Raw genomic sequence first — 24,940 nt, 5'->3', positions numbered from 1 at the left:
TACGAACATCAAGGATAGATTGATAGTAAATACAAAGTTTGTTAATTTCTGCATCTGGCAACCACCCCCCCTCCCCTCTTCCAGAACTCTTTCAGTGCCCCACACTCTTTTTGTGCCAAGCCTTATTGCCTCTTTTTACCCATTAACACCCAAACTAAGAGCACCATCCCTCCCCCGACTGCGAGGGAGTAGTTTTCTGGATTTTTTTCTAGGGCTTATTTCTCTTGGGTTTGTAAAGGTAAGATAGTTATAAACCTTACTTTTAAAGGTCAAGCGGTTAGTAAGACCTTAAGCTACATACAGACAGACATCCTCTTACTTTTATATAAGAATAACTAGTGACTGCTCCCCTAGAATCTAGTGTCTCTATATTCGATGGGATATGAAAGAATTAAAAAATAGCCTAAAACCTTACTCAGACTTATTAATGAAAACGAAAAGCTTCAAGGTAAAGGAAAACCATATTGGTCCAGCGGTTTGCGAGATCCTTTGCTGCAGACAAAAAAAACTTACTACTTTATATATGATCATCCATATCCCCTGTGGAAGCCCTATCTGTGAAAACTAGATAAACCAAATTTATTTCTTCTTTTCCTCTCCTTCTTCTTGCTTTAATTAATTAAATGAGCAAAGGAAGATAAATATAGTAAATTGCTGGATATAATTATAAATATAACTTCCTATTTTTAGCTAATTTGTAAAAGTTTCTCCACAGTTATTTGTCCGTCTTGAGTATTGAGTCATGATTTAGGCATCACTGTTGCATGGCCATATGAAAAAAAGTTTATGTTAGTGTTAGGCAAAAATGACTTTGCAATTGTATCAGTAAGTAGGTCTAATAACACCCTTTGCTAATTTTAAAATCGCACTAAATCTAATTTTTGAGAAAAATAGATTTGAAAATTTTAAGTTCAATTTTTATCCTCTAGGAGTTACCGAACAATCATGACAAGAGAAGCAAATATTCATACTTTTCAATTCTTTACAACTTAGCATTTATGAAGTCTTTCATAAACCACTCTATATATGATTTATTTAAGGCTGAATGACCGTGACCTTAGCAAAGCAACTGATAAAAATGGCCATTGATAACTCCTTTCAGGGGTGGTTTTATGAAGTCCTTTATAAAAACAAACTTGTTCAAAATTTTAAATTAATAATCTTTTCTTGTCATGATTGTTCGGTAACTCCTAGGGGTTAAAATTTGAACTTAAAATTTTCAAATCTAATTTTCTCAAAAATTAGATTTAGTTGGATTTTAAAATAAGCAAAGGGTGTTATTAGACCTACTTAATGATACAATTGCAAAGTCATTTTTGCCTAACACTAAAATAAACTTTTTTCATCTGGCCATGCAACATTGGCATGTTTATAACGTACATTTGAGTTAAAATTTAAAACGATGATTCTTGTAACAATTAGGAAAGTTTTGAAAAGTAAAAAATTTATTATACTGCTTTTTTAAAATGGCGATTCATAGAAAATTATCTAATCGAATATTTGTTCATATTTCTAAATATGACAATTCAACTACTAAAACTTTTTCAGTTAATTTATATTTATATGTCACTTATTATTTGAAATGACATATCTCTCCCTTCTTACTTATAAACAACAATTTGATAAAATTTTAAAAATCAAATTTACACAACCAAAAGAAAAATTTCAATTTATCTAATTTTTTCTCGGACTTTTTGATTAAAATTCTTTTGTAAGAAAAATAATAGATCATGTTTTAATGAAATTTTGTTAACATTTGTCTGTAAATATCTCAGATTTAGAATTTAATGAATTTTCTTGTGAAACTTCTCAATTCTGAGTTTACATTAAGTTTTATTTACAAATTTTGTAATATAAAACTATATGAATATCATTTTAAAATCTTAAACAAGACAGTCCTATCAGATTGTCTCAACCATGACACTTTGGTTGAGCTTGACTTCCGAATTAGCGGGAAGTTCACGAGATCAGTTGGCGAACATACAAACCCCCAATACCAGGAACCATCAAGTTTCAACAGCAGGTTTGAATATAGATTTATTGATGAAATTATTTCAAAGACCTGAAATTACAAGATCAATTAATAAACAGAATAAAATATTATTCGTTATCTTAAAACTTTGAGCACTAAAAAAAATCTTTTTCTTTTCTTATGGTTAAAGAATCTTTGGAAACTTTGGCTTTAAAGGAAAATTATTTGGTTTAATAAATCATTGTTAAATGCAACAATAAGGCACATAAAAATTACTAAAACATATATTAATCATAATTAAGTTTCATGCTTAGCTGGCTAAAGCCTTTTTAAAACTACATATAATCGTCCTATACACCATACTTCTTAATCAAATTAACAAATTCTACCTGAAGCTCTTATGGTTTCAAATCCCTGATATACTAGGGTAGTTCACACTCAATGAGACCAATGATAGGCCCAATTTTGTTCTCCGAAATCTTCACACTCTCATATCTCATTCAAAAGTAAAGAACGTGCGCATCCGAAATAAACAAACACTCTATGCCGCGCCACATTATGAAAGGAAAGCCTTAAAAGACGACATTTGCGCTTTGTTTTTGGTTTAATGATAAGGAATTTAATTTCGAACTTGATAAACACAAAGCTTCCTCGAAAAGAGGTTAAGACACACCCCCCGTTTGAAAGTCAAATTAACTTCCTTAACGAGATTCAAGGTTTTTTTCCGCGCTGAGCACTAGCAACATTTCTCACTAAACTCAACTCACCATAATCACATGAGAATGGCCACATCCCGAAAACGTGACAATTTTGCTCCTAACTAAATGAAACCCCGTGAAATGCATACACAATATTATACTCCTCACTAGGACTCATAATACCTCACATTTTTAGGATAGAAGGATGGGGATTGGTTTGTACCATACAACATTCCATGCACATGACAATCACAAGATCACATACACAATCCTAAAATGGATAATCCTATTAATCATGATGTTGTAATATAACAACTATACTAAATAATAATCATTTCATAATCAATAGGTAATAAATCATTATTAATAAATCAATAAGTACCTACGAAATCAGGTTGAAATGTAAATGTAAACAAATAATGGTAAAAATAAAATGAAATAAATCTTAGACAAGAAAATTAAGATTTATAGGTACTTAAAACTAAATTTGTTAAGCATCAAAAAGAGTAGTAAGAAAAAATTTTTCAAAATCCTTGGGCAGAAAGTTTTTCAAACCTAATGAATAAGAACTGTAATATCTTAATCAACAATAAAACTTTTTAATACTTAAAGAATAGCAAAATAATAATATCTTCGTTAGAATTTTCATTGAAATTATGAAAAAAATACCAATTTTTCTTTGTAAAAAAATATGAGACTTTAAATATGAATTTTCAATCATTCCTTGATCTAAATAAAAATGTTTTACTTGATTGAAATTCATATATAATTTTAAAAAATCTGCTAAAAAAATACTTGATTTTTTTCTTAGAATAAATATCGAATCACGCAACCTCGACACATTTATTCCTTTTTGTTAAACTTTTCAGGTAAGTTTTAAAATGAATTGTACTTTTGAAAAGAAATTAAACTCAATAAAATTAAATTTGAGCATATGAAATAGAAGAATATTTAATCGCATTTCATTTGATTCTTATTTTAGGCATAAAAATAGGCATATGAAAAATGTGGCTTTTTACTAAAAAAATCTCAATTTCCATAAAATAAGAATCAATTATTAATCATGATTTTTAACAACTGCCTGACTGATACAGCATGTTCTTCTAGGGGAGATTTATCTGTCAGTCTGAACAAGACTCTTGCAGTCTTTCTTCCATCCTCAATTCTCGTCACTCGGCCCATCCTCAAACATCTCATCAGTGGATTGGTACTCGTAACCAGAACTATATCTCCGTCAGCTAGTGGCTCCGCCATCTCATCCTTCCACTTGGACATCCGTAATATCTTCGGTAGGATCTCCTGGCGGTAGGCAGTCCAAAACTGGGCAGATAAATCTTCCAACAACTTCAACCTGGCGGAAATTTGGTCCTCCGGTTTCATCGCCACATTGCACAACGGCTGGCGGTCAACATTTCCCAGCAGCTGGCCAGGGGTAATCAGCCGCCAATTCTCCACGTCGTTTGCAGCTTCAATCGTCAGTGGTCTGCTATTCATAATTTTGCTGACCTCCGCCAACAGCACCAGGAGCTCGTTGAAATTAACAGAACTATTCACCAACTTCTTGGACAGCAATCTCTTGGTTAATCCCACCATTTTCTCAGCCTGCCCAATATAATGGTGGGCTCGGGCCGGGATCTGAGACCAAGAAAACTCTACCTGGCTGCCCAACCTCTGCTCTAAAACCTTGCGAGCACCGGATAATTGTGTGCCCATGTCGCTTACTATGATCTTCGGCAGACAATGAACAGCTTCCAACTTGCGCAGGGACAACAGGATACTGCTGGTATCATACTTTTCCAAGGCATCTAACCACAACGCCCCTGAGAATCTGCAGACCACCACGAACACCCACACCTTCTTCGTTGCTGTCTGACTCCTCGTTTTGGCGGCAGCTCTCCTCGTAACCAGCGGACCCATCAGGTCGACTTGCACAGCTTCAAAAGGCCTGCTCGGGACCAACTTGTCAGGTAACACCTCCTTCATGGTAGCACGACATTCCTTAGCCCTCTCAACACTGCAGGGCCAACATTTCTTCACTTCCATGATGGCCAACCTCCTTGCCTTCACAATCCAGCACCAACGACGGCTCTCAGCTAAAGTTCCACGGACACCAGAGTGAAGCTCAACATGCGCTTCTCTCATAAAAACAGCAGCTAACCAATTACCAGGCTCCAAAATTATTAAACCTGGCATGTCTTCAAATATCATTTTACGGCCGCCAGTAATGGCGTCAATGACTGGCTGTCCACGACCAACCATCTTAAGAATCCTCACCTCCCTGGTCACATAATTTCCTCCGGGACCAACGACAGGCCAGGTCAATGATACTTCATGCACTAATGGATTTAATGACGCATAATTGCCTTTAGCGTCGTTTATCCACTCATCCTCTTGGCTTCGTGACACAATGAAAAGTTCCGCCGCCGCCATAAAATTGTACAAAGACGGCTTGTACACAGAATCCGCGGCTGCTACATGACTACCAGCGGCTGTAGTCTTACCTTGTCTGCTCTTTAGCTTCTTCAACCAGGTGTTCGCAACTTGCAGGACAGCTGCCATAATACGTTTGGCCTGTCCAAATGATCTCCTGTGCTTAAACCTAAAGACATCTTCAGCGGCTTCTCCGGCAACTTTCATTGAACATAACTTAACCATTTTGGTATTCAACTCTTCAGGGGGTAAAACCTGCTTGACTTCTTCGGCAGTTTTCACCGGCCACGCACTTTCATCCTGGCGCAACCATTCTGGGCCCAATCTGTACCTGGAACCTGGTCCCAAATCTGATACCTTGCAGGTGCTTCTGGTGCCCAAATCTGCAACGTTTTGCGTCCCCGGGACCCACCTCCAGTCATCCTTGTTGGTCGCAGATTGAATTTCTCCAATACGATGAGAATTAAATGTGTTCAGCATAGCACTGTTGGAAACTATTTGTGATAAAACACACGATGAATCAGTAAAATACATCACTCTGATAATATCAAAGGGCAGGGCATCTCTGACGGACTTTGCCAACCTTGTGGACATTTGGCATCCCATCAACTCAAGGCGTGGAATTGACTCACACTTGACCGGCGCAACTCTTGACTTAGTGGCTAGCAGAAACGTTTCAAATCCTTGTCTAGTTGGCCACCTCAAATATGCATTAGATGCATAAGCCTCTGATGACCCATCCGAAAACATCATCAAGGATGGAAGGCCAGTTGGTTCATCCGGGACCACACAACGGTCAAACTCCAATTTAGCGACCTCAGCTCTGTCCTCCAGCGACTGAACAAGTTCATCCCGTAGACTTTTTGGAATGAAATCTTGCCAGCCCAAATTCAGCAAACATGTTTTCCGCAGGACAAGTTTAATTCTCAACAGAATAGGGCTGCAAAGCCCGATCGGGTCGAAGGTTTGGGCGGCGAACCTGTGGACCATCTTCTTTGTCAGATTCTCGTCCAAGGCGTCCTGGAGGTTGTACAAATCAGCATCCTCTTTCACCTTCCTTCCCTTGATTTTACCATCTTGGTTGACTCTTGTGGCGATGGACAACACATCGGTGGCTGGCTTCCATATCAGCCCGAGAACCTTGGTAGGTTGGCAATCATCTCCAGAATAAATGACTTGTTTGAAGGAAAAACTACCTTTACCGATAATCCTGTCGGCCTCTTTCATCATCTCCTTGGCTTCTGGCTTCGATCCTGCTCCCGAAATAACGTCATCTATGAAGCTGTGCTTCTCAAGCTTGACTGCAACTGGAATCTGAGGTAACTTGAATTCCTCATCAGGGTAGGTAGGTATTTGTGGCTCCTTCCATAATTCAGGTTTGGCAACAATTTCACTACCGTTTATTTGTCCCTCTCCATACATCTCCTTGACCTCTGCTTCACTCTTTCCGCCGAACAGGCGGGACGTCAACTTCAGGGCTGTAACTGCCAAATTTCCCGCAGCTAACTCGCCGAAATTCACAACTTTGGTTAGGTAAATTTCAAGTGGACCATCTGGCGTCGGGGAAAATAAAACTCTCTTCATCTGGCTGTCGAACTCTGTGGCCAGGATGGAGTTATAAAACTTGGAGATATCCGCGGTTATACCAACCTTGTAACCGCGGAAAAGCATCAAATGATAAAATATCTTCTGCATTGGCGGCGGGCCTCCCAGCATTATGTTATTAAAACTGGTTCCCTTGAACGTCAGAGAACTATTTGCGCACAATCGCATGGGTGTGGAACTTGAATCCTCCTTGAAAGCAACCACTATTGATGAACAAGACTTAGGTCCTTCATACTGCAATTCTTCAGGCGTGGCTTTTTGAAAAACGCCTCTTCTTATGGCGTCGTTGAATACCTCCACATACATTCCATAGGTACCTTCCTTGACCATCCTGGCACGATCCTTTTCAGCAATTTTGCGGGCTAAACTCTCATTGTAAGGTAAAGTGTGAGGATCTTCAATATAAGCATATTGACCTGTCCACTTGTTGGACTGCAAGTCTAGTGTTAAACCTGCCTCAATTATCCTCTGCCTCTCACGCTGGTCCCAGGTAGTGCCGTCGGCCATAGCCTTGCACTCTTGACAAGCAGTACATCCTGGACAAAGTGCCTGCGGCTGTACGCCAAACGATTCAGACGTCAGAAAGTCTGGCAAAGTGCCTCCACTGACACTGACAGCCTTATAAGCCGACTTTTGATCTCCAGCTCCACCATCAGCACTCGTACAGATAAAACCACTACCAAAAATGGTTCGCCACAACATAGACTGGCCCACTTTCTGGTAGGTTGAAGGAAACACGTCAGGATGTGTATTTCCAATGATGATATCTAAGCCTCCACTAATATATGTAAACCTTTCTGGCGGCATTTTAAATATCTCGGCGGCAGTTTCGGGGTGGACCGAGCGCATCTCGTTGGCCCCGCCGAGGGTAGGCATGACAGCTGCCTCAAACTCCCTCAGATTGCCGTCCCTATCCTTCAGATAAAACACAACGTTGCGGCAGGAAGATTCACTGCCATCAGCTACAGAAATAGTTGTATATCTGCCAGTAGATTTCAGCTTCAACTTGTTGGATAACTTCTCAGACACAAGTGGCAAATTTGCCCCGGAGTCAAACATTACCGTGGCGTGGCAAGTGCCGCCGCCAGGTGCTACAACAGGAACTAACTGAAGTAAGAAGGTACAGGGGCTGGGTGCAGAACTTGACTTGTAGACTGTATTCACACCAGCACTAGCCTCATGGAGTAACCTGGAATGGTATCTGTCGCAATTATTGGTACCACAAACACCAAGCTTATCAGATTTATTACACTTGTCAGCAGTATGGCCGTCGCACAAACAGAGTTCACATAACTTTTTCTGCTGGACAACTTTCTTTCGGTCAACCACATCCATCTTCTTAAACGTGAGGCAACGGAAAATCGGGTGCTTCTCCTTGCAGCTCTCCACAGGACATGCACTGTTCCACTTGGAAGCCTTGTCCTTCCCAGCCTTTCCATTCTTATTGTCGCTGCGGCCAGATACTTGCGCGGCGGCAGCTCTGTCACGATTTCTCTTGCCGGCGCCACTGTCATAGGACATATCACCGGCCAACATGGCACCCCTGGTCCTCTCCAGCAGTTCAACAATCTTCGGGATGTTTGGTTGGTTCATGCTACCTAGCTCCATCATAATTTTGTCTCTCAAATTTTCAGGGCACTTGTCTTTAAAAATATGAATGAGAGTTAGGTGGTTGTAATCCTTAGCTGCAGAACCAACGATGGCTTCTACCTCCTGCATCATGCTCTTGAAGGTAGCAATTGCGCTAACCACGTCCACAGGTTTATCCACAGGTTTCATCTTGTTCAACTTAGTTAAAATCCTCATGAACCGGCGAGTGTTTGATAAAAACATCTGGTCAAGAAACGCCCATTGTTCATTGTGATCTCTAATCGCTGACACTTGCTTGCGTAGTTCCGGGTTGGTTATCACCTTCTCCATACACAACATCAGACTTAACCTCTGGTCAGCAAATCCATAACCAGAACATAGATCTTTAAAGACCTGTTTAAAGTTTGGGTAATCCGTGTCAGTACCGTCGAACGACGGCAACAAACTGTTGTCCCAGCGCCCATACTGCGGGTTGGAACTCCGAATATCCACGGCAGACATACTTCTGGAGAGCATGGCAGGTGTCCCACTCTCATCCAGGTTAGATGAACGACGTTCCATCTCTCTAAGCCTTCGGTACATATCACGTACTTCTTGGCGCAACTCCACGGAAATTTTAAGCACTCCCATGTCCATCTTCACCTTCTCAATGACGTCGAGGTTCCTGGCGACAGTGCTTGACCTCGCGTCATCTGAATCATTGTCAAGCCAGTACAGAATTTTTGTACACTGCTCCAACGACGCATAAACTTTATCTGCAACAGTTTTCTGCTCACTAGCTTCATCCAAATCACGCTTGAACTCGCGCAGCTCACTAGTCTCCACGGCAGGTTTTAGACTTTTTATTAGGTCAGATTGGTCCTTGACCTCACTAAAAATGTCACGAATTGATTTTACATTCACATTTTCACATGAACTAAAACTTTGGCAGGCTTTTAGATTGTCATAAAACACTTTTAACTGTTCATCAAAAACTTCTAGCCTTTCACTGCCAATAGCGATTGCTCGCTCAATTTTCTGCTTTTTGGTTAGTGGCATATTGATTCACTAGGTACTTATTTCACAGAAAAATTGTCACAGTTTATTGCATCAATAATTCACTAGATGCTATTGATCTCTTGATGAATGCTAACGCCTATTCATCAGATACTTTGAAATTGTCTCAACCATGACACTTTGGTTGAGCTTGACTTCCGAATTAGCGGGAAGTTCACGAGATCAGTTGGCGAACATACAAACCCCCAATACCAGGAACCATCAAGTTTCAACAGCAGGTTTGAATATAGATTTATTGATGAAATTATTTCAAAGACCTGAAATTACAAGATCAATTAATAAACAGAATAAAATATTATTCGTTATCTTAAAACTTTGAGCACTAAAAAAAATCTTTTTCTTTTCTTATGGTTAAAGAATCTTTGGAAACTTTGGCTTTAAAGGAAAATTATTTGGTTTAATAAATCATTGTTAAATGCAACAATAAGGCACATAAAAATTACTAAAACATATATTAATCATAATTAAGTTTCATGCTTAGCTGGCTAAAGCCTTTTTAAAACTACATATAATCGTCCTATACACCATACTTCTTAATCAAATTAACAAATTCTACCTGAAGCTCTTATGGTTTCAAATCCCTGATATACTAGGGTAGTTCACACTCAATGAGACCAATGATAGGCCCAATTTTGTTCTCCGAAATCTTCACACTCTCATATCTCATTCAAAAGTAAAGAACGTGCGCATCCGAAATAAACAAACACTCTATGCCGCGCCACATTATGAAAGGAAAGCCTTAAAAGACGACATTTGCGCTTTGTTTTTGGTTTAATGATAAGGAATTTAATTTCGAACTTGATAAACACAAAGCTTCCTCGAAAAGAGGTTAAGACACAGATGTAGGACGAGAACTAAAGATATAAATGAAATATATAGTCCTAACATACCTGAGGTTACTTGTTGGCGGAAAGTCCTTGCAGGAGATGGTAAAAATTGACATAATAAATTGATTTTGAAATGTACAGTCCTACTATACCTTAGTCCAGGATCATCAGGTGTTAATTCTCTGACGGACAGTCCTACCAGGAAGATAACCAGCAGGATGACAAGGATTGAAATCAGGATTCCCCTCCAGTTTCTTGGCTCTGGATTATTAGCAACTAACTCCTAAAAATAATTTAGTTATAAAAAAATACTGCATAAACAAGTTAGTTTGTCAAAAGACGTGGCTGTTCTAGCAAAGAATGTAATAAACCATTTGAAAAAATGTATTTCCAACCATATTAGTACAATTACTTTGATTCAAATCTAAAAAATATTTTCAATTTCAGTTTTAAAAAGGGCGATTTATCTTTTGAGGGTGGTGGTACCTTCCTCTCCCATAGCCTATGAGAAGCTAAATTGTAAGGAGAACCATATCAGTTCAGATAGACACACGCACACATAGACAACCTGTTACTTTCATATAGGTATTAAAACATTAAACATAACAATAGTAAATATCTTTAAACTTCAAATAAAAAAACACTAAAAAGAACGTGCATTAAAATCCAATTATTCCCTTTGCTATGCTAAAACCTTTTTTATCAGTAATTCAAACCTGTTAACTTAAAAGGCGCCAAACTGGTCATAATCAAATTATACAATGGACAATTTACATACAAGCAGACAGACGGTATGTTTTGTACTAAATCTTCGCTAAAAAATACCATAAAAGTAAAAATACTCCTAGGTATAATATATGAATGTTTATTAAATATTCATAAGAAATATTGTAATATTTATATCAGTATATCTATAAGTAATAAGCGCACTTATACATAATTAGTTATTTTTTTTTAGAATCCTGCTACTCTATAAGGAGAGTATGTCCGTATTTTCCTTATTATAGTAATTCTTGTATAAAAGTAAAAGGATGTCTTTGTATCTATCTGTGTTTAACGAGGGATCTTGCTAACCGCTGAACCCATATGGTTATCATTTACAGAGTAGCTTTTTATTGGTGCAAGAAAATTTTGTAACTATTTATTGGGAGGGTACTAGCCACTAGTTAATGATAATTTGATAATCTTTACTGTAGCCCTAGCCAATTACCATAGTTTGTAATTTCTTTTAATTATCGAATTTACAATAATGTTTCTTATTTCTTAGCTAAAATCCAAATAGAGTACAAATATTGTTCTTTTTAGTTTATTTTAGGGGCTGGGGTTGAATAAATGTATTTCACGGTTTGGGGACTTTCATTAAAACTTGAATATGAAGTAATAGCGTCGGAAATATTAACTTAGACAAGTCGCTACGAAAGAGCAAAAAACAGACAAAAAAAGGTCCCCACCACTGGAACCAAGTAGTTGTCTGGGTTATATATCTATACATTTATTTATGAGTTATGATAATTTCTTTATAATGTGGATGAATAGAAATATAAAGAGCTAATGTATCAGTAAGAATAATATAATCTAATATTCATAAGGTGAGGTATTAATAGAAGCGCAGCTATTTTACAGCTAAGGTATGTCCGTTTATATCACTGATACTTCTCACTGACACCGATATTGTTCTCCTTTTTAGTTGAAGCTATTATAGCTCTATTTTACGGGAGGATAATTCCACCCTCCTAGAATTACTCAAAGAAAAATGTACTTTTATTTTTTTCTATTTTAAACCAAAATCAAAAATGGATGGTCGACTTTTTTTACTTTTATTTACCATAATTTATTTGATTTTGAATGTGAATGGAAATTTTGCATTTATATAAATTTTATAATTATAAAACTACCGAGTCCTGATGATATAATATTCTTGTAATTTAATTTATGAAATATCTTATTAAACACGCAATTAACTTCTTATAAAAGATTTTATTAAGTATAAGAAATTAATTGTAATTTTGAATTTAGCAAAGCCATTGACAATCTGTACTGAAATCTAAAATATCTCATTCTATCTTATTTTATGTAAAAATATTTGTCTGCTAAACCTACATCTAGTTAAGTTACAATATTATACAAGTAGCAGCTCCTCCCATAGCATATAGGGAGCTTTGCATTTGAAGGATTAAGGAAAGTAGAAAAATAGCCTAAAACCAAACTTAAAATTGAATATCCTCTGACCATACAGGGACCTAAAAGATGCTTCCATAAAATGTAGAACTCGAAATCTTATGCTACACTCAAAAAAACCTTACTACTTTATATTGTAGGATATAACATTCTATCTTATTCTATGTAAAACTATTTTTCCACTAAACCTACTTCTAGTGAATTTACAAGTATCATAAATTGTTCACAACATCCGCTCAGGGATACAGGGAACATTTTCTTTTATAAAAAAAAACAAAAATATTTGTTATCAACATATCCTATATTATAAAGAAGTGATATTTTTGGTCTGAAATTCAAGATTTAAGAAAAACCTTTTTTTTTCAGAGAAGCTGTAGAAATAATCTGTGGTGGTTTTAGGCTATTTTCCTTATCCCAACCTAAACCATCACCTAGAGCCTCGTAATATAGCAACTAGTAACTTTAATACTGTAACATTATGTTATATTCAGAAAATGTAATGTAGTGACATTGTGTCAAGAGATGAATAAGAGCTAGATCACTTAGATTGGTGTTTGGAGACAATTGAATCATCTGATATCAAGTTTTTTGTTTTGTTTGTCCGTTAGGATCTCACTAATCTCAGAACCGATTGAGTTCTCCATTTCAGGGAAAATTTGCCTAACCCCCAGGATGGTTTCTGGCTATTTTATTTTTAAATTATAATTTTAAAATGATTTAGGCTTTTTTCTGCCCTCTCCCCTCTCCATCAACGAACTAGTGTCATTATGTTTTATGGTAAAAATAATAGTTTTCTTCAAGTATTATATCCCTTACGCCTGCAACCAATACTTTAGGATTGTTTTACAAAGTGTGTGTATTACCTTTGCCACAGACTAATATTAGGAAAAACAATAATTAGCATAAAATGTAGCTTGCTCGCTCGGTTAATTGAATCATAATAAATTTTGATATTTCCTTTTGGTTTATCTAATGGAACAACAAAGTTTACTTAAAATAATGTTTGAGTTTCAAATAATAGAATAAACTTATTTTTTTTTTATATAAAATAATCAAATTTTCTTAGACGAAATTCTAGTGATTCTAAAAAGGCTATAAAGTCCCCTATAAAGTAACATCTTCAACGTAAAGGCGAGCCATATCGATCCAGCGGTTAGCGAGATCTTTCAGTACAGTTAGACATCTTACTTTTAAATAAGGATTATTTCAATCACTGTTTAAAGAGTATATAATGTAGAAATGTTTAAGAGTTGAATAAAAATAGTACGTAACACATATCAAAAATATTAATTTCTAATTTTACATTTTAAATTACATATATAAATATATACAATATTTTGTAAACAAGGATGACAACATCCATAACACTTGTATAGTGTCAGAACTGAATAATCAGAATAAATGTATAAGGGTCGAAGCAAAATTGTAAGTAAATTTGTTGAAAAAATGCTTAATACAGAAAAATGTTAATAGACATACTTACATTTTAGGACTTGTTTATATAGTTGCTTTGCCTATAATATTGTGCTTTGTTGTCCCAGGAATCAGTATACCAAAAATCAGATCAATCAGATAATTAGATCACATAAAAATTTGTTGTTAAAAAAGTAAAAATCAACATGTTTAAAATGTACGTATGGACATTCTGGTAATGATTATAGAGTTGCTACGCTTTCTAAGTCGTACCTAACTACTACAGGAAGTTTGAAATCGATAGGACAATTCTAACTTGCATAAATTAACGAAAAAAGCTATCCGTTACGGACGAACGTACATGTGGACGGGCCGACCCTAATTATAGAAAAGGTTCGCTTTTAAAAAGTATACTTGCTTTAAACTGGCGAGAAAATAATGAATAAAACTAATTGGTAATACCAGTTAAATCAAAATCTTGTGCTATAATTGATGGTTTTCTCCCTAAATCTTATTTTCAAGTCAGTTGGAAGATGGTTGGAGCCTTCCAGTGTATCACAAAGATGATTCAAATGACCCATTACACCCTACTTTTCAGTTTCCAATCATTTGGGTGGATTAAAATAGGACACCTGCCATACTTAGGCCAGGGTCAGGTAAAAAAGAATAAGATATGGTTATTAATGCGGTTCTGGATTATTTAATATGTTGAATTATCAATTTCGAACATAAACACTTCTTTACATTTTATGGTTGTATCTTATACCTTAACATTAAAACACTAGTTAATAAAACAACTTGTATCAATAAACTAGTCTAAATTGATATTTATGATATTCATGTCCATGCCACAGTTGTTTCTATTCAGCTACCTATCCATATAAACTGGAAATAGTTTCCTCTAAATATTGAGGTTCAAAATTATTGAAAGGATTGTCTGCCGTTGAAAAATATTAGAGGGATCGTCACTGGCATGATATTAAATATATCTATAATTCGCAGTAATATTTAAGGTATTATGATCAACATAATATAACATTATAGCTGATATATCATTATTAACATTGCGTTATGAGGTAGATCTAGAAATATAATAGTAGTACCTTTGGTTGGTTATAATGTCAACTCATATATCAGGCAATATAGCTGTTATAACGATATGATATTTAATAAGAGGCGTGCACAGGGTTTTGCTAAGGGAGTGCACGAAGCAAAGCCGAAAATTTTAACAACTAACTTCTATATGGACGTGTTCTTAGAAGGAAAGTGGATAGAAATGAGTGACGGTCATAGAAAATAGGATAACAATAGAGTAGCCGTGCTACTAAAAAATAAAACAGCGTATATTTAATCCATGATTAATGGGTAATTATTCATTTTTGAAGTTTATGAAAACAATATAAATCATGCTTTGCAAACAAATTCTTAAAATTTTCATTATTTGTATCCACATACAAAGAAAGAGGAACATGTAAATAAAACAATTTTGATTAAATCTCAAAAAAAGCGGCGGCATATAGCTATACTACACATACAAGAACAAACTTCTTTAGTAGAAAATATATTTCTCTTTATTCAAGCCTTCTCAATTCTAATCGTTTGAGAGTTTCTGTACAACTGTTATGTTTAAGATGAAAACCTAATGATAATATGAAATCAGTCACAGTACTATAATGACTCCCCCTTGCATTAGAAAACCCCATAATATTGGTAATTTTTGCCTATTTAGGTGTGCTGTGACTGTACAAATACAAAAAATATCTTATTCTTAAGTATCTCTCTGAAAATTTTAAAAGCAATTTAATTAAGAAAAAAATTTAAATAATTTACTGTATAGTTTTATTTTAAATCAATATTTTTAGCAAACTTACTTATCTTTATATTATCTTATCTATTTGAATTTGATAAATTATGTATGTAAGTATGTAAAGATAAAAATGATTGATAGTATGGCAGCCCTCTTATAGCCCCAAGAATAAGGAAAAAAGATATATCATGTATAGATATATATTCTGATTTATTCAACAGAACCTTATTTATTTATTAATTAATTTCACTGTATTTGATAAGGACAAGAAAAATAATGGTTGTTCTTATTTGTAATGTTTTATATTAAAAATCTTTTCCCCAAAGGCTTTCTGCTTGTTAAAACCAATGGACCTTAGTAGATAGAAAGACAAACTATAAATTAATGTAATACTCCAAAAATAATGATTTAGACTAATTGTAATGTGTTTTAAATTCCGAAGAAAAGACAATAATATTGTAAATTAACCTCATGTAAATTTTGATGTTTGGGCACTGAAGATTTGTACAACTTAATTAATATTGTTTTAAACCTTCAAAGAGTTTATAATATCCTGTTTATATAGTCCAATGCCCCTTCCCTTCCTGACCAATACTAAGAAATTGTGAATTATCATAGGGCTTTAATTTTACATGTTATTCTGTCCTTAAAAAACTTGTGAGAGAGTTTTAAGATATATTAATTGGCACATGAATAACATTTAAACGGGACATTATAGTATTAACACTTAGAATACTACTCTATAAGAATATTGTTTATTACCTCACCCCGACTAAATACTGTATTATCAGACCATTTATCAAACATATTTTATTTTGGAGGAAATACTCTACAGAAATCGACATTTTATTTCTTGGATGTTGTACCAGATTTTAATGTACTCTAATAAAGTGATACTTGCAGCTGGCTAAGATAACGATACCCGCAGTTAAGTCCTATAGGGGGTGGTAAAGGGGTGAATTTGAGGGTCCCCGAAATTTTTATAAAAATACCTCCCCCCCCCCAAATAAAAAAGCTTGGACTTCATGCCATCGACTCCCCTTCTAATAGAGGAACGAATCGACCAATAAATGAGATTCATGTTGACAAATTGATGCAAATTTTCCCCTGTTAATGTATCCACGTTTATTCTATATCCATTTGTATAGATCGACCCTACACCTGCTCATTAGAATTTAAGGATCTTGCAAGGAGAGAGGGAAAATTTAACTATAACTTATACTGGTAGCCAAAGTTTTATAAACACATTCTCTAAGACGAACCCCAATCTGTCCTACTTTAAGAAAGACGATTCCAGTGACGTCATATACGTTTCGGGAAAGAAAAAGGGAAGGGGGGAAGAATACCTCTTTAAAAGAGATGGGAGAAAAGGGAAGAGATTTTCTTCCCCCCTTCCCTAAACGTTTATGACGTCACAGGAATCGTCTTTCTCAATGTAGGACAGATTGGGGTACGTCGTTCTCTAATTTATTGACTTAAAAACTACTTTAAAAGATCTTAATTGGTCAGTTAAAACTAGCAGTGCCTAAACTTTTTAACCAATCATTTTTATAAAAGGGTTATTTTTTGTTTATAACCATTGCACACTGGTCTGAAAACGCAGTTTTGGGTCAACAATTCGTTTTCAGCCGTCTTTTGGCCGATTTTAATGCCCAATACAGCAAATTAGGGGTTTTATGGGTCAGGGAGTCCATTTATGAAAAAAAATACATGACCTCGAAGGTCAAAGACCGTTAAAATGACCTTTAAAGTCTGATTTTTGCCGTTCCCGAGGTTTTATTGGACATTTAGGGCGGGAAGGAGTTGTCAAATCAAGAAGACTCTGAAATACTTTTTTGTAGACAATTGCATTGGCTAAATATCATGTGAAGTAAAAATTTTTGTAAGTATAACCAGTTTTTCACCAGCTGCAAATTTCTAATTTGCGCGTTTTTAATTTTTAATATCTTGATTATTTTATCTAAATTTTCTTGATTTTATCCATTTAGAAAATATTTTAAATCATTGTTATTTCATCTTACTAGAGGCTAATAAAATTATGGCATATTTTTATAAGGATGCATTTGTTTGTGTGTTTGAATGTGTGTGTGTGTATTCTTGTTTCTCCTCACTCTACGCTACGAAATAACAATACAGACACACACACACACACACACGAAGAAACATAAAGAGTAGGCTGAAAGAATAATATCAATTATATGAATATAAAACAATAAAATTGACATTTAAAAATTTATTTTAACTAACCTACATGAAATATAACAGATTTTTATACTATTTAGCTATTTCGTATGTTTTCATTTTGTTTATTAGATATTACTCCGCAAAAATAGATCCTTCCCCCCTCTACGTGCGTCAGAATAATTCTAAATTACAACATCGATGAAATTTAATCGATCTATTAGTTTTTAAGATAATACAAAAAACGAACAAAACCGGATGCCATATATATCGTGAAATATGAAGCTAGTTGCAATACCAACAAATTCTCTTTAATAAACATGCGAAAAGCTCAGAGAGTACTCAATAAGAAAATTTTGCCAAACTTACCCTTATCTTAAAAACTAAGAAAAAAAACCACATTTTTGCATTTTGTACCATTTTTTGTGTTATAAATAATTTTTGAACTTATATAGGACTTATTTTAGTTGGACAATTTCCAACATGCGGATATTTGATTTTATCAGATTTAAGCAAGTATAGCCAATTTAACAATGTCAATAATACGTTCTTAGATTTTAGAGTTCTGCAGCTTTGGCCCCAAATTATTTCAAAAAACATATTATCAACATGGGTTGATATTTAAAATATAGGTGGCCCAGGATGTCTTTGAAGGCTGGCAGGTCAACTTTTGTCTAAATTGATGGGTAGGAAAAATTGAATTGTTGACCCCTCCGGACCAGTGTGCATTGGGGATGTTATTGTTCATATACTATCAATTGTTTTATCCCTGGAATCTTTTGACGTATCTATATATTAACGAACACACGTTGATAACAAAAGAGCTGCGCTACTAAAATATAAAAATTATTAACAATAAAAATACTATAAATATGCATTATTAATGTAAATATTACTATAACATTCACAAACTTAATAACTTTTTCTTTAATTAATAAAATAATCGATTTATAAGTTTTTGGATACTCCCCTATTGTGTTTTTAAAGTGTTTGTATAGACTTTTACTACAATATTCATTTGAAATAAATATTGCAGGGATTGCACAATAGCACAATAGCAAATTTTATAATATGACTTTCCGTGTCTGTCCGTCCGTCCATAATAGATATATAGCTCTGAACATTATAAATGTTAGAATTGTCCGATTTATCTATTTCAAAATCTAATGTACATTTCAAAAATGTTGAATTAGGTATCCTATTTATAATTATTTGAATGATGATTAATGGATGATTCCTGTTTTTTTAGATATTGTCATATTCGTTACAACTCGAGAATATTATAAACCAAATTTTTAAACTAAAACTCTTTTTTCATTACTATTTTAATATTAAGTCACTATTCTATGTAATATAACAGAATCCCTGTCCAGGGATTAGACAATGGCCGATAAATTAACGTACATTCCCAATGATATTACACAAAATTACCCCTAGTCCCCAAAAGTCCCCAAAGTTGCAAACGAATAGGAAAAAATTATTACAAACTTTGGGGACTAGTGTAATAAACAACCCCATGTAAACCTCTTGGAAATTAGAAACTTTGCCGCATTTATCCAAATTATCTTATAATATATAATACCCATCTATTCAAATTAATCTTAGACCATACATTACCAGTAAACAAGAGCAATTATGTTCATAAGTAGAGCAGAAATCAATAGCAAATAACAAGGATGACAAAATCCACAAAAGCGAAGCTCTAAAACGGAAGGACAAACGAACATTATATAAAAGTCGTAACAAAATTTTAAGTAAATTTGTTGAAAAACAGGATAACGTTTAAGGACATACTTACATTTTTAGGACTTGATTAAAGAAATGCTTCGCTTGTTGTTCTAGGAATCAGTATACCAAAAATCAGATCAATAGAATAATTTTATCACATAAAATTTTGCTGTTAAAAAAATTCAAATGGACGTACGAACATTCTGATAACGATTATAGAGTTGCTACGCATTTTTAAATCCTACTACAGGAATAACCATGCAAAGTTTGAAATCGATATGTCAATTCTAACATGCCTAAATTAAGGAAAAGATCTAATCATTACGGACGGACCGACCCTAATTATAGAAAAGCTTCGCTTTTAAAATTATCTTACCTCCCAGGGATCTTTCGGACCCCCCATGCTTCCGCCCCCCATACCACCTCCTGCACCCCCGTGCATCTTTACACCCCCTCTGACACTTCTTTTTGATCACTAGTTTTTATTCTATTATCAAAATCACTTTTGGAATATTTCTCAAGTTTTACATCACTTCTCTATCATAGAGTTTTAGCTACAACTCTTAGATTCAAACAATTTAGATGTTTATTTTATTTTTTAACATTGTCGTTTCTAGAATTTTATCTTTAACCTCTTGTAAATATCAAACTTTTTATCTAAATATCAAATACCATTAAGAAAATTTTAATTTTAGCTTCTTAGATATTCAAATATTAGATGGATTTTTTACAAATTTTTAGGAGATTTTTTATTTCATAAAAAATATCTAATTTGTTTTGTACACTTTTGTATTTTTGTCATTTACTTATTGAATTATTTTTATTTGTTAGATGAATGTCTATTGTCTATATAATTAAGGACTTATATACTAAAAGGCAATTAATTCAAAATCGTAATTATATCATTAGTAAAAAGTTCCTTTGAAAATATTTCAGCCAAGAAAACTTTTAAATTGGAATTGATCAGATATAAAATAAGTGGATATATTGACAGAGGAAAATCTGTTTTCAATTTAGGATGCTAATATGGACCTCATTTATTGGTCAATTAGTTAATCCAGTAGGAAGAAAGGGAATTGGGTAAAAGTGGTAGATTGAGGGTATCAATATTTTAGCTAGCTGGAAGTATCACTATATTAGAGTTCAAGAAATTCTAGCCCAACAACCAAGTAATTATATATCGATTTATAATAGGGTGTCTGTCGATATCATGATAGTTATGACCACTTTAATGCAATAGCCTTGATTTTATGTCGACTCAATGTTTTAGATTTCAAGGTTAAGTCACCATACTAACTTTAAACTCAACAAATTTTTATTTTTCCTAATAAAAGTTCAACTCCTAGAGTATATAATTACTGTAGTAAGCAATTATCTATTTGTCGGAAAAATAAAATACAGAAACAATTATCAAAATGCTGTATTAATAGTCAGGTAAACAAGCTGCTTTACCACTAGAAAAATAGCTTAAAACCAGCCCGAGAACATTTTATGATGGAAGAAACTTGAACATTAAAACGGTTAGTCAAACTTGAGGACACACCATAGCTATAGAGTAACTAATGAATAAAAAAATGGTGATAAATGTCATTGTCCAGTAGTCCTGGAATATATGCAATATTATACAGTTTAAGGTAAAATTTTGCTATTTTTTTTAGGAATCTCTTTAAGTTTATGTAAATAAACTATTAGGAAAATATTTTCAAAACCCAAGAAAAAATTATAAGTTCAAATATTTGCTGTTCAAAATCATACCCTAAATTAACCTCCAAAAAAAAATTTTAATATGTTTTGAGTACAAATGAAACATAATTTAGAGAATAATGACTTTTCATTTCAAAGAGAAAAGAATTTAAAAAAAATAAATAACATACCAGTAAATAAAATCTAAAAAATTCTAAGAAATTCTTAACAAATCAAAAAATATTGACTATTAGACAATTAAATTTTTCTTTAAGAGTATAATGATAGAAAATAAAATTTCTATAATTATTTATCCGTTTTCCTGGTTGATCCCAAGCTTAATGGGTAGAATCACTTATGTCTTTTAGTGGAACTTTCTTATTAACCCCCCCCCCCCTCTTTCTCCTGTTTTATAAAACTTTACAAAAATGTTCAAATCTTTGTGGCTTTAGAACATTAAAGTTAGGGTCGGGGAAATGTCTTTTCATTACAATGAAGACAATAACTTACACCAAATCAAGATTAATATGAAATGGGGTGTATGTATGGATGGTATAATTGCCAAATATGTGCAATGGCCGCTTAATGATATCTATATTACTGTAATGATAGCTAATAAATGCCAGACAATATTATGTAACTCTAAAATAGTTACAGACATGGAGAAATATTTTGATAACAATTCAAAAAGTAAATGGAGCCAAAAATTTCTGGCATTAAAAAGATGCTGTGAGTATTGGTGCAAAAAATATGACGTAACAAAAAAAATTAGCCAATGAGAGGCCACTATAAATTTTACCATTGGTCAATAACGGCCTCTCATTGGCTAATTTTTTTTGTTACGTCATATTTTTTGCACCAATACTCACAGCATCATTAAAGAATATAACGCGCATTCTTCACTAAAAATGCTGTGTTTAATGTTTTATTTCAATGTTTGACTTTTAGATAGAATTTTGTTTTTAAGAAAAAAAATCTATTGTAGACAAATGATTTCATGAAGTTTTATAGTAGGTTGAAATTATTTTCATTGCAATTAATGAGAAAAACTAAACTACATAACTTTTGTGTCACTTTTGAGGAAGACGATTGCTTTTTCTCCCATCTCTTTTGAAAAGATTTTCTCCCCCCCTTCCCTTTTTCTTTTCCCTTTATATGACGTCATAACCTAATCGTCTTCCTCAAAAGTGACACAAAAGTTATGTACTTTAGTCTTTCTCCAATTAATTTGTAACTTTTTGTCATTGGATTTTATCCTTAAGTCAAGCTCATCCCAATTAAATTATCAGAATTCTTATTCATGATCTAATGTCATTATGTCTAAAGTGCAAGGTCATATTGTACTAAAAATTATTTCTGCCACTCTATATTTTTGGTTTGTCTGTTTGTCACTGTAAAAAGCATAAACCTGCCCCTGATATTATAGTATCATACTGGCTAATACTGTAGTATATATGTAGTAATATATCTTTTACCTTTTTGAAGAAAAGCTCTGAAGGTTTAAAAGCATGGAAAGAGATTTTTATGAGCTCTTTTATTATACCTTATTTAAATCTAAATGTTTCTTTTAAAATCATATGGATTGAGATAATACTCGACTAAAACTCAAAGGGAAAGATCAATTGTAGAAAAATTAATCTACGTCTCTTACTTTCCCTATTAACACTACTTCGTGAATTAAATCTAGGTCTTAGGCTGATTTTTATTCCAAAGTGGCATCCCTTTATCCCTGCTTGCTGAAACCCAAGAATAGTTGGAAATTTTAAGAAATATTACAACTTTCATATAATCCACACAAAACTAGAAATAATTTTAAAGTTTTAAGATTTTGTCAAGTTTTTAAATTGTTGAAGTAGTCCCACTTGGCCCGCAGGCGAGACATAACCAGAAAAATCACATTTATTGTCAATGGACCCCAGACACAACCCCCCCCCCCTTTCAAAAAATCAAATTGTTTAATGTAATGAATCTACGCCAGAAAATGTTTCACAACTAAAATATAGGATATTGCTGATTCTTTGGTAAAATAGTTTCCCTTGAATCTTAAGTTAGACCTTCCCCTAAATCCTTAAACAAGGTTCATAAATTTATAAGGTATCTCTATTATTTTTATTTTGCCCCTGCAGTTTTTGATATCTCCCAAAATGGGCTAAAAACAGGGTTTACAGAATAAAAAGGAAAATTGGGTCTGGCGATATAAGTTATTCTACCAATTCTACCAACATAACTTGGGTTTCTCATATTTTTATACTCTTACATATAAATGAAAAGATACTAGTGGCTTTTATGCAGTTTTTCATGTATGCTAGTTTTTGAAGAGCAAATTCAGTAAATGGATGCCCAGGAATCAGTCTTTGTGTCTGTTTATACCTATGGATCTTACTAACCAATGAACCGATAAGGTTCTCCTTTACAAGTAGCCTATTATAGGTCCTGGGAAAGTTTATAACTATCTTGGGAGTGGGTACCACAACCTTACCAAGAGAAGTCGCCCCTTGAAAAAACTACTTAACTCCCTCTGGAGGCCTCTAGTTGATTAGCTGCTAGTTTAAGAAATTAAATTTTGTTCTAGAAGTGGAATTAAATTAAGAATAAGCAAAATATAATATGTTGACTAAATGAGGGCATTCTGGTTCAATATGTCTAGCTAGGCTTGTTATATAATTAGTTTTTAAGGCATGTCTCTTCTATTTGCAAAAATGAAAGAAAAAGATGGATACAATGTTGGTTCTCATTCACTTTCGTAAAAGTGCCAAAATATTTTGATAATCTAACACTAGCAAAGTTTTATAATTTGCAAAGATCACAATAGATAAAAAATGTTAAATAACTAAATACATTCTTAGAATAACATAGGTATATATTTTTCTAACAGGGTATGGATTTAAGCAGCCCAGTGGTGGAAAATTTGGTCTACTCATTTTTAAAAAAGATTTTTTGCCATTACATATCAAATGGATAAGTTTGTAGAGTGTTTAGACAAAAAAATAGTTTTAGTGTAAAAAATATGATGAGACTTTAATAAAACTTTAAGGTTTAATTTTTACATGATTCAAGTTTTGAGTAAAAAGCTCTGAAAGCTTGTAACAAATGAACACTTCCCTCAGTTTTCATAATTCACTGTGCGGAAGTAATCAAACACCCCAAATGTTAAGGAAATATTTAATTTCTCAACATTCCCATTTTGTTTCAACTTTTTGTTTCTGCTTTAATTAGACTTACAAATATATAAATCTTATTATATACAACATTTCATTATATCATATACAAAACAAAGAAAAATGGAGAGATATATCATATATTACACACAAAATAATAATATTTTGACATAATTTTTGGTCAATTAAAATTGTAATTTTTAAGGCAAAATATGTTGTTAGTGTACAACAAATTGTGCTTTTTTTTCATTAGGCAATGCAGCAATACATCAACAATTATAGAAATCTTATTATATAAATTAGTAAGTTTTTTTTTGGCTGTACTGAATGATCACGAAAACAGCTGAACATATATTGATCTCCTTTACAGTGAAGCTTCTTATTGGTCAAGAGGATAATTCTTACTATTTTTGGGTAGTATCCATTCTCCAACCTTCCAGGAGAAATCACAGCTTAAACAAATTACTCCCCATAAAATTTTTATATAGTTTTTTCTTAAGACTTTAATTAAAAATTAAGAGGTATCACCTACCCCCCCCCCCCCCCCACCTTAAGTGACCCTAGAGGCTTCTAGGGTGCTTAGCAACTAGTATAACATAAAGTAAATCATTTGA

At 33.7% G+C, this 24,940-nt stretch overlaps 1 protein-coding gene across 1 annotated transcript in view; it reads right to left on the bottom strand.

Moving 5' to 3' along the window:
* Positions 1 to 20,139, bottom strand: part of LOC145322409 (A-type potassium channel modulatory protein DPP6-like) — a 107,406-nt gene extending 87,267 nt beyond the window's left edge. Inside the window, exons 1-2 of the mRNA XM_080164399.1 lie at positions 19,862 to 20,139; positions 10,331 to 10,461 (exon numbers count right to left, since the gene is read on the bottom strand). Coding sequence (XP_080020525.1) covers positions 10,331 to 10,461; positions 19,862 to 19,927 — 197 coding nt within the window. The 5' untranslated portion in view covers positions 19,928 to 20,139. The remainder of the gene's footprint in view (positions 1 to 10,330; positions 10,462 to 19,861) is intronic.
* Between the last annotated feature and the right edge of the window lie 4,801 nt (positions 20,140 to 24,940).

The sequence above is a fragment of the Acartia tonsa genome, chromosome 6, assembly GCF_053477335.1.
Source record: "Acartia tonsa isolate MP-2025a chromosome 6, ASM5347733v1, whole genome shotgun sequence".
Classification (NCBI taxonomy): Eukaryota; Metazoa; Arthropoda; class Copepoda; order Calanoida; family Acartiidae; genus Acartia; species Acartia tonsa.
This window is presented reverse-complemented; position numbering and strand designations above follow the sequence as displayed.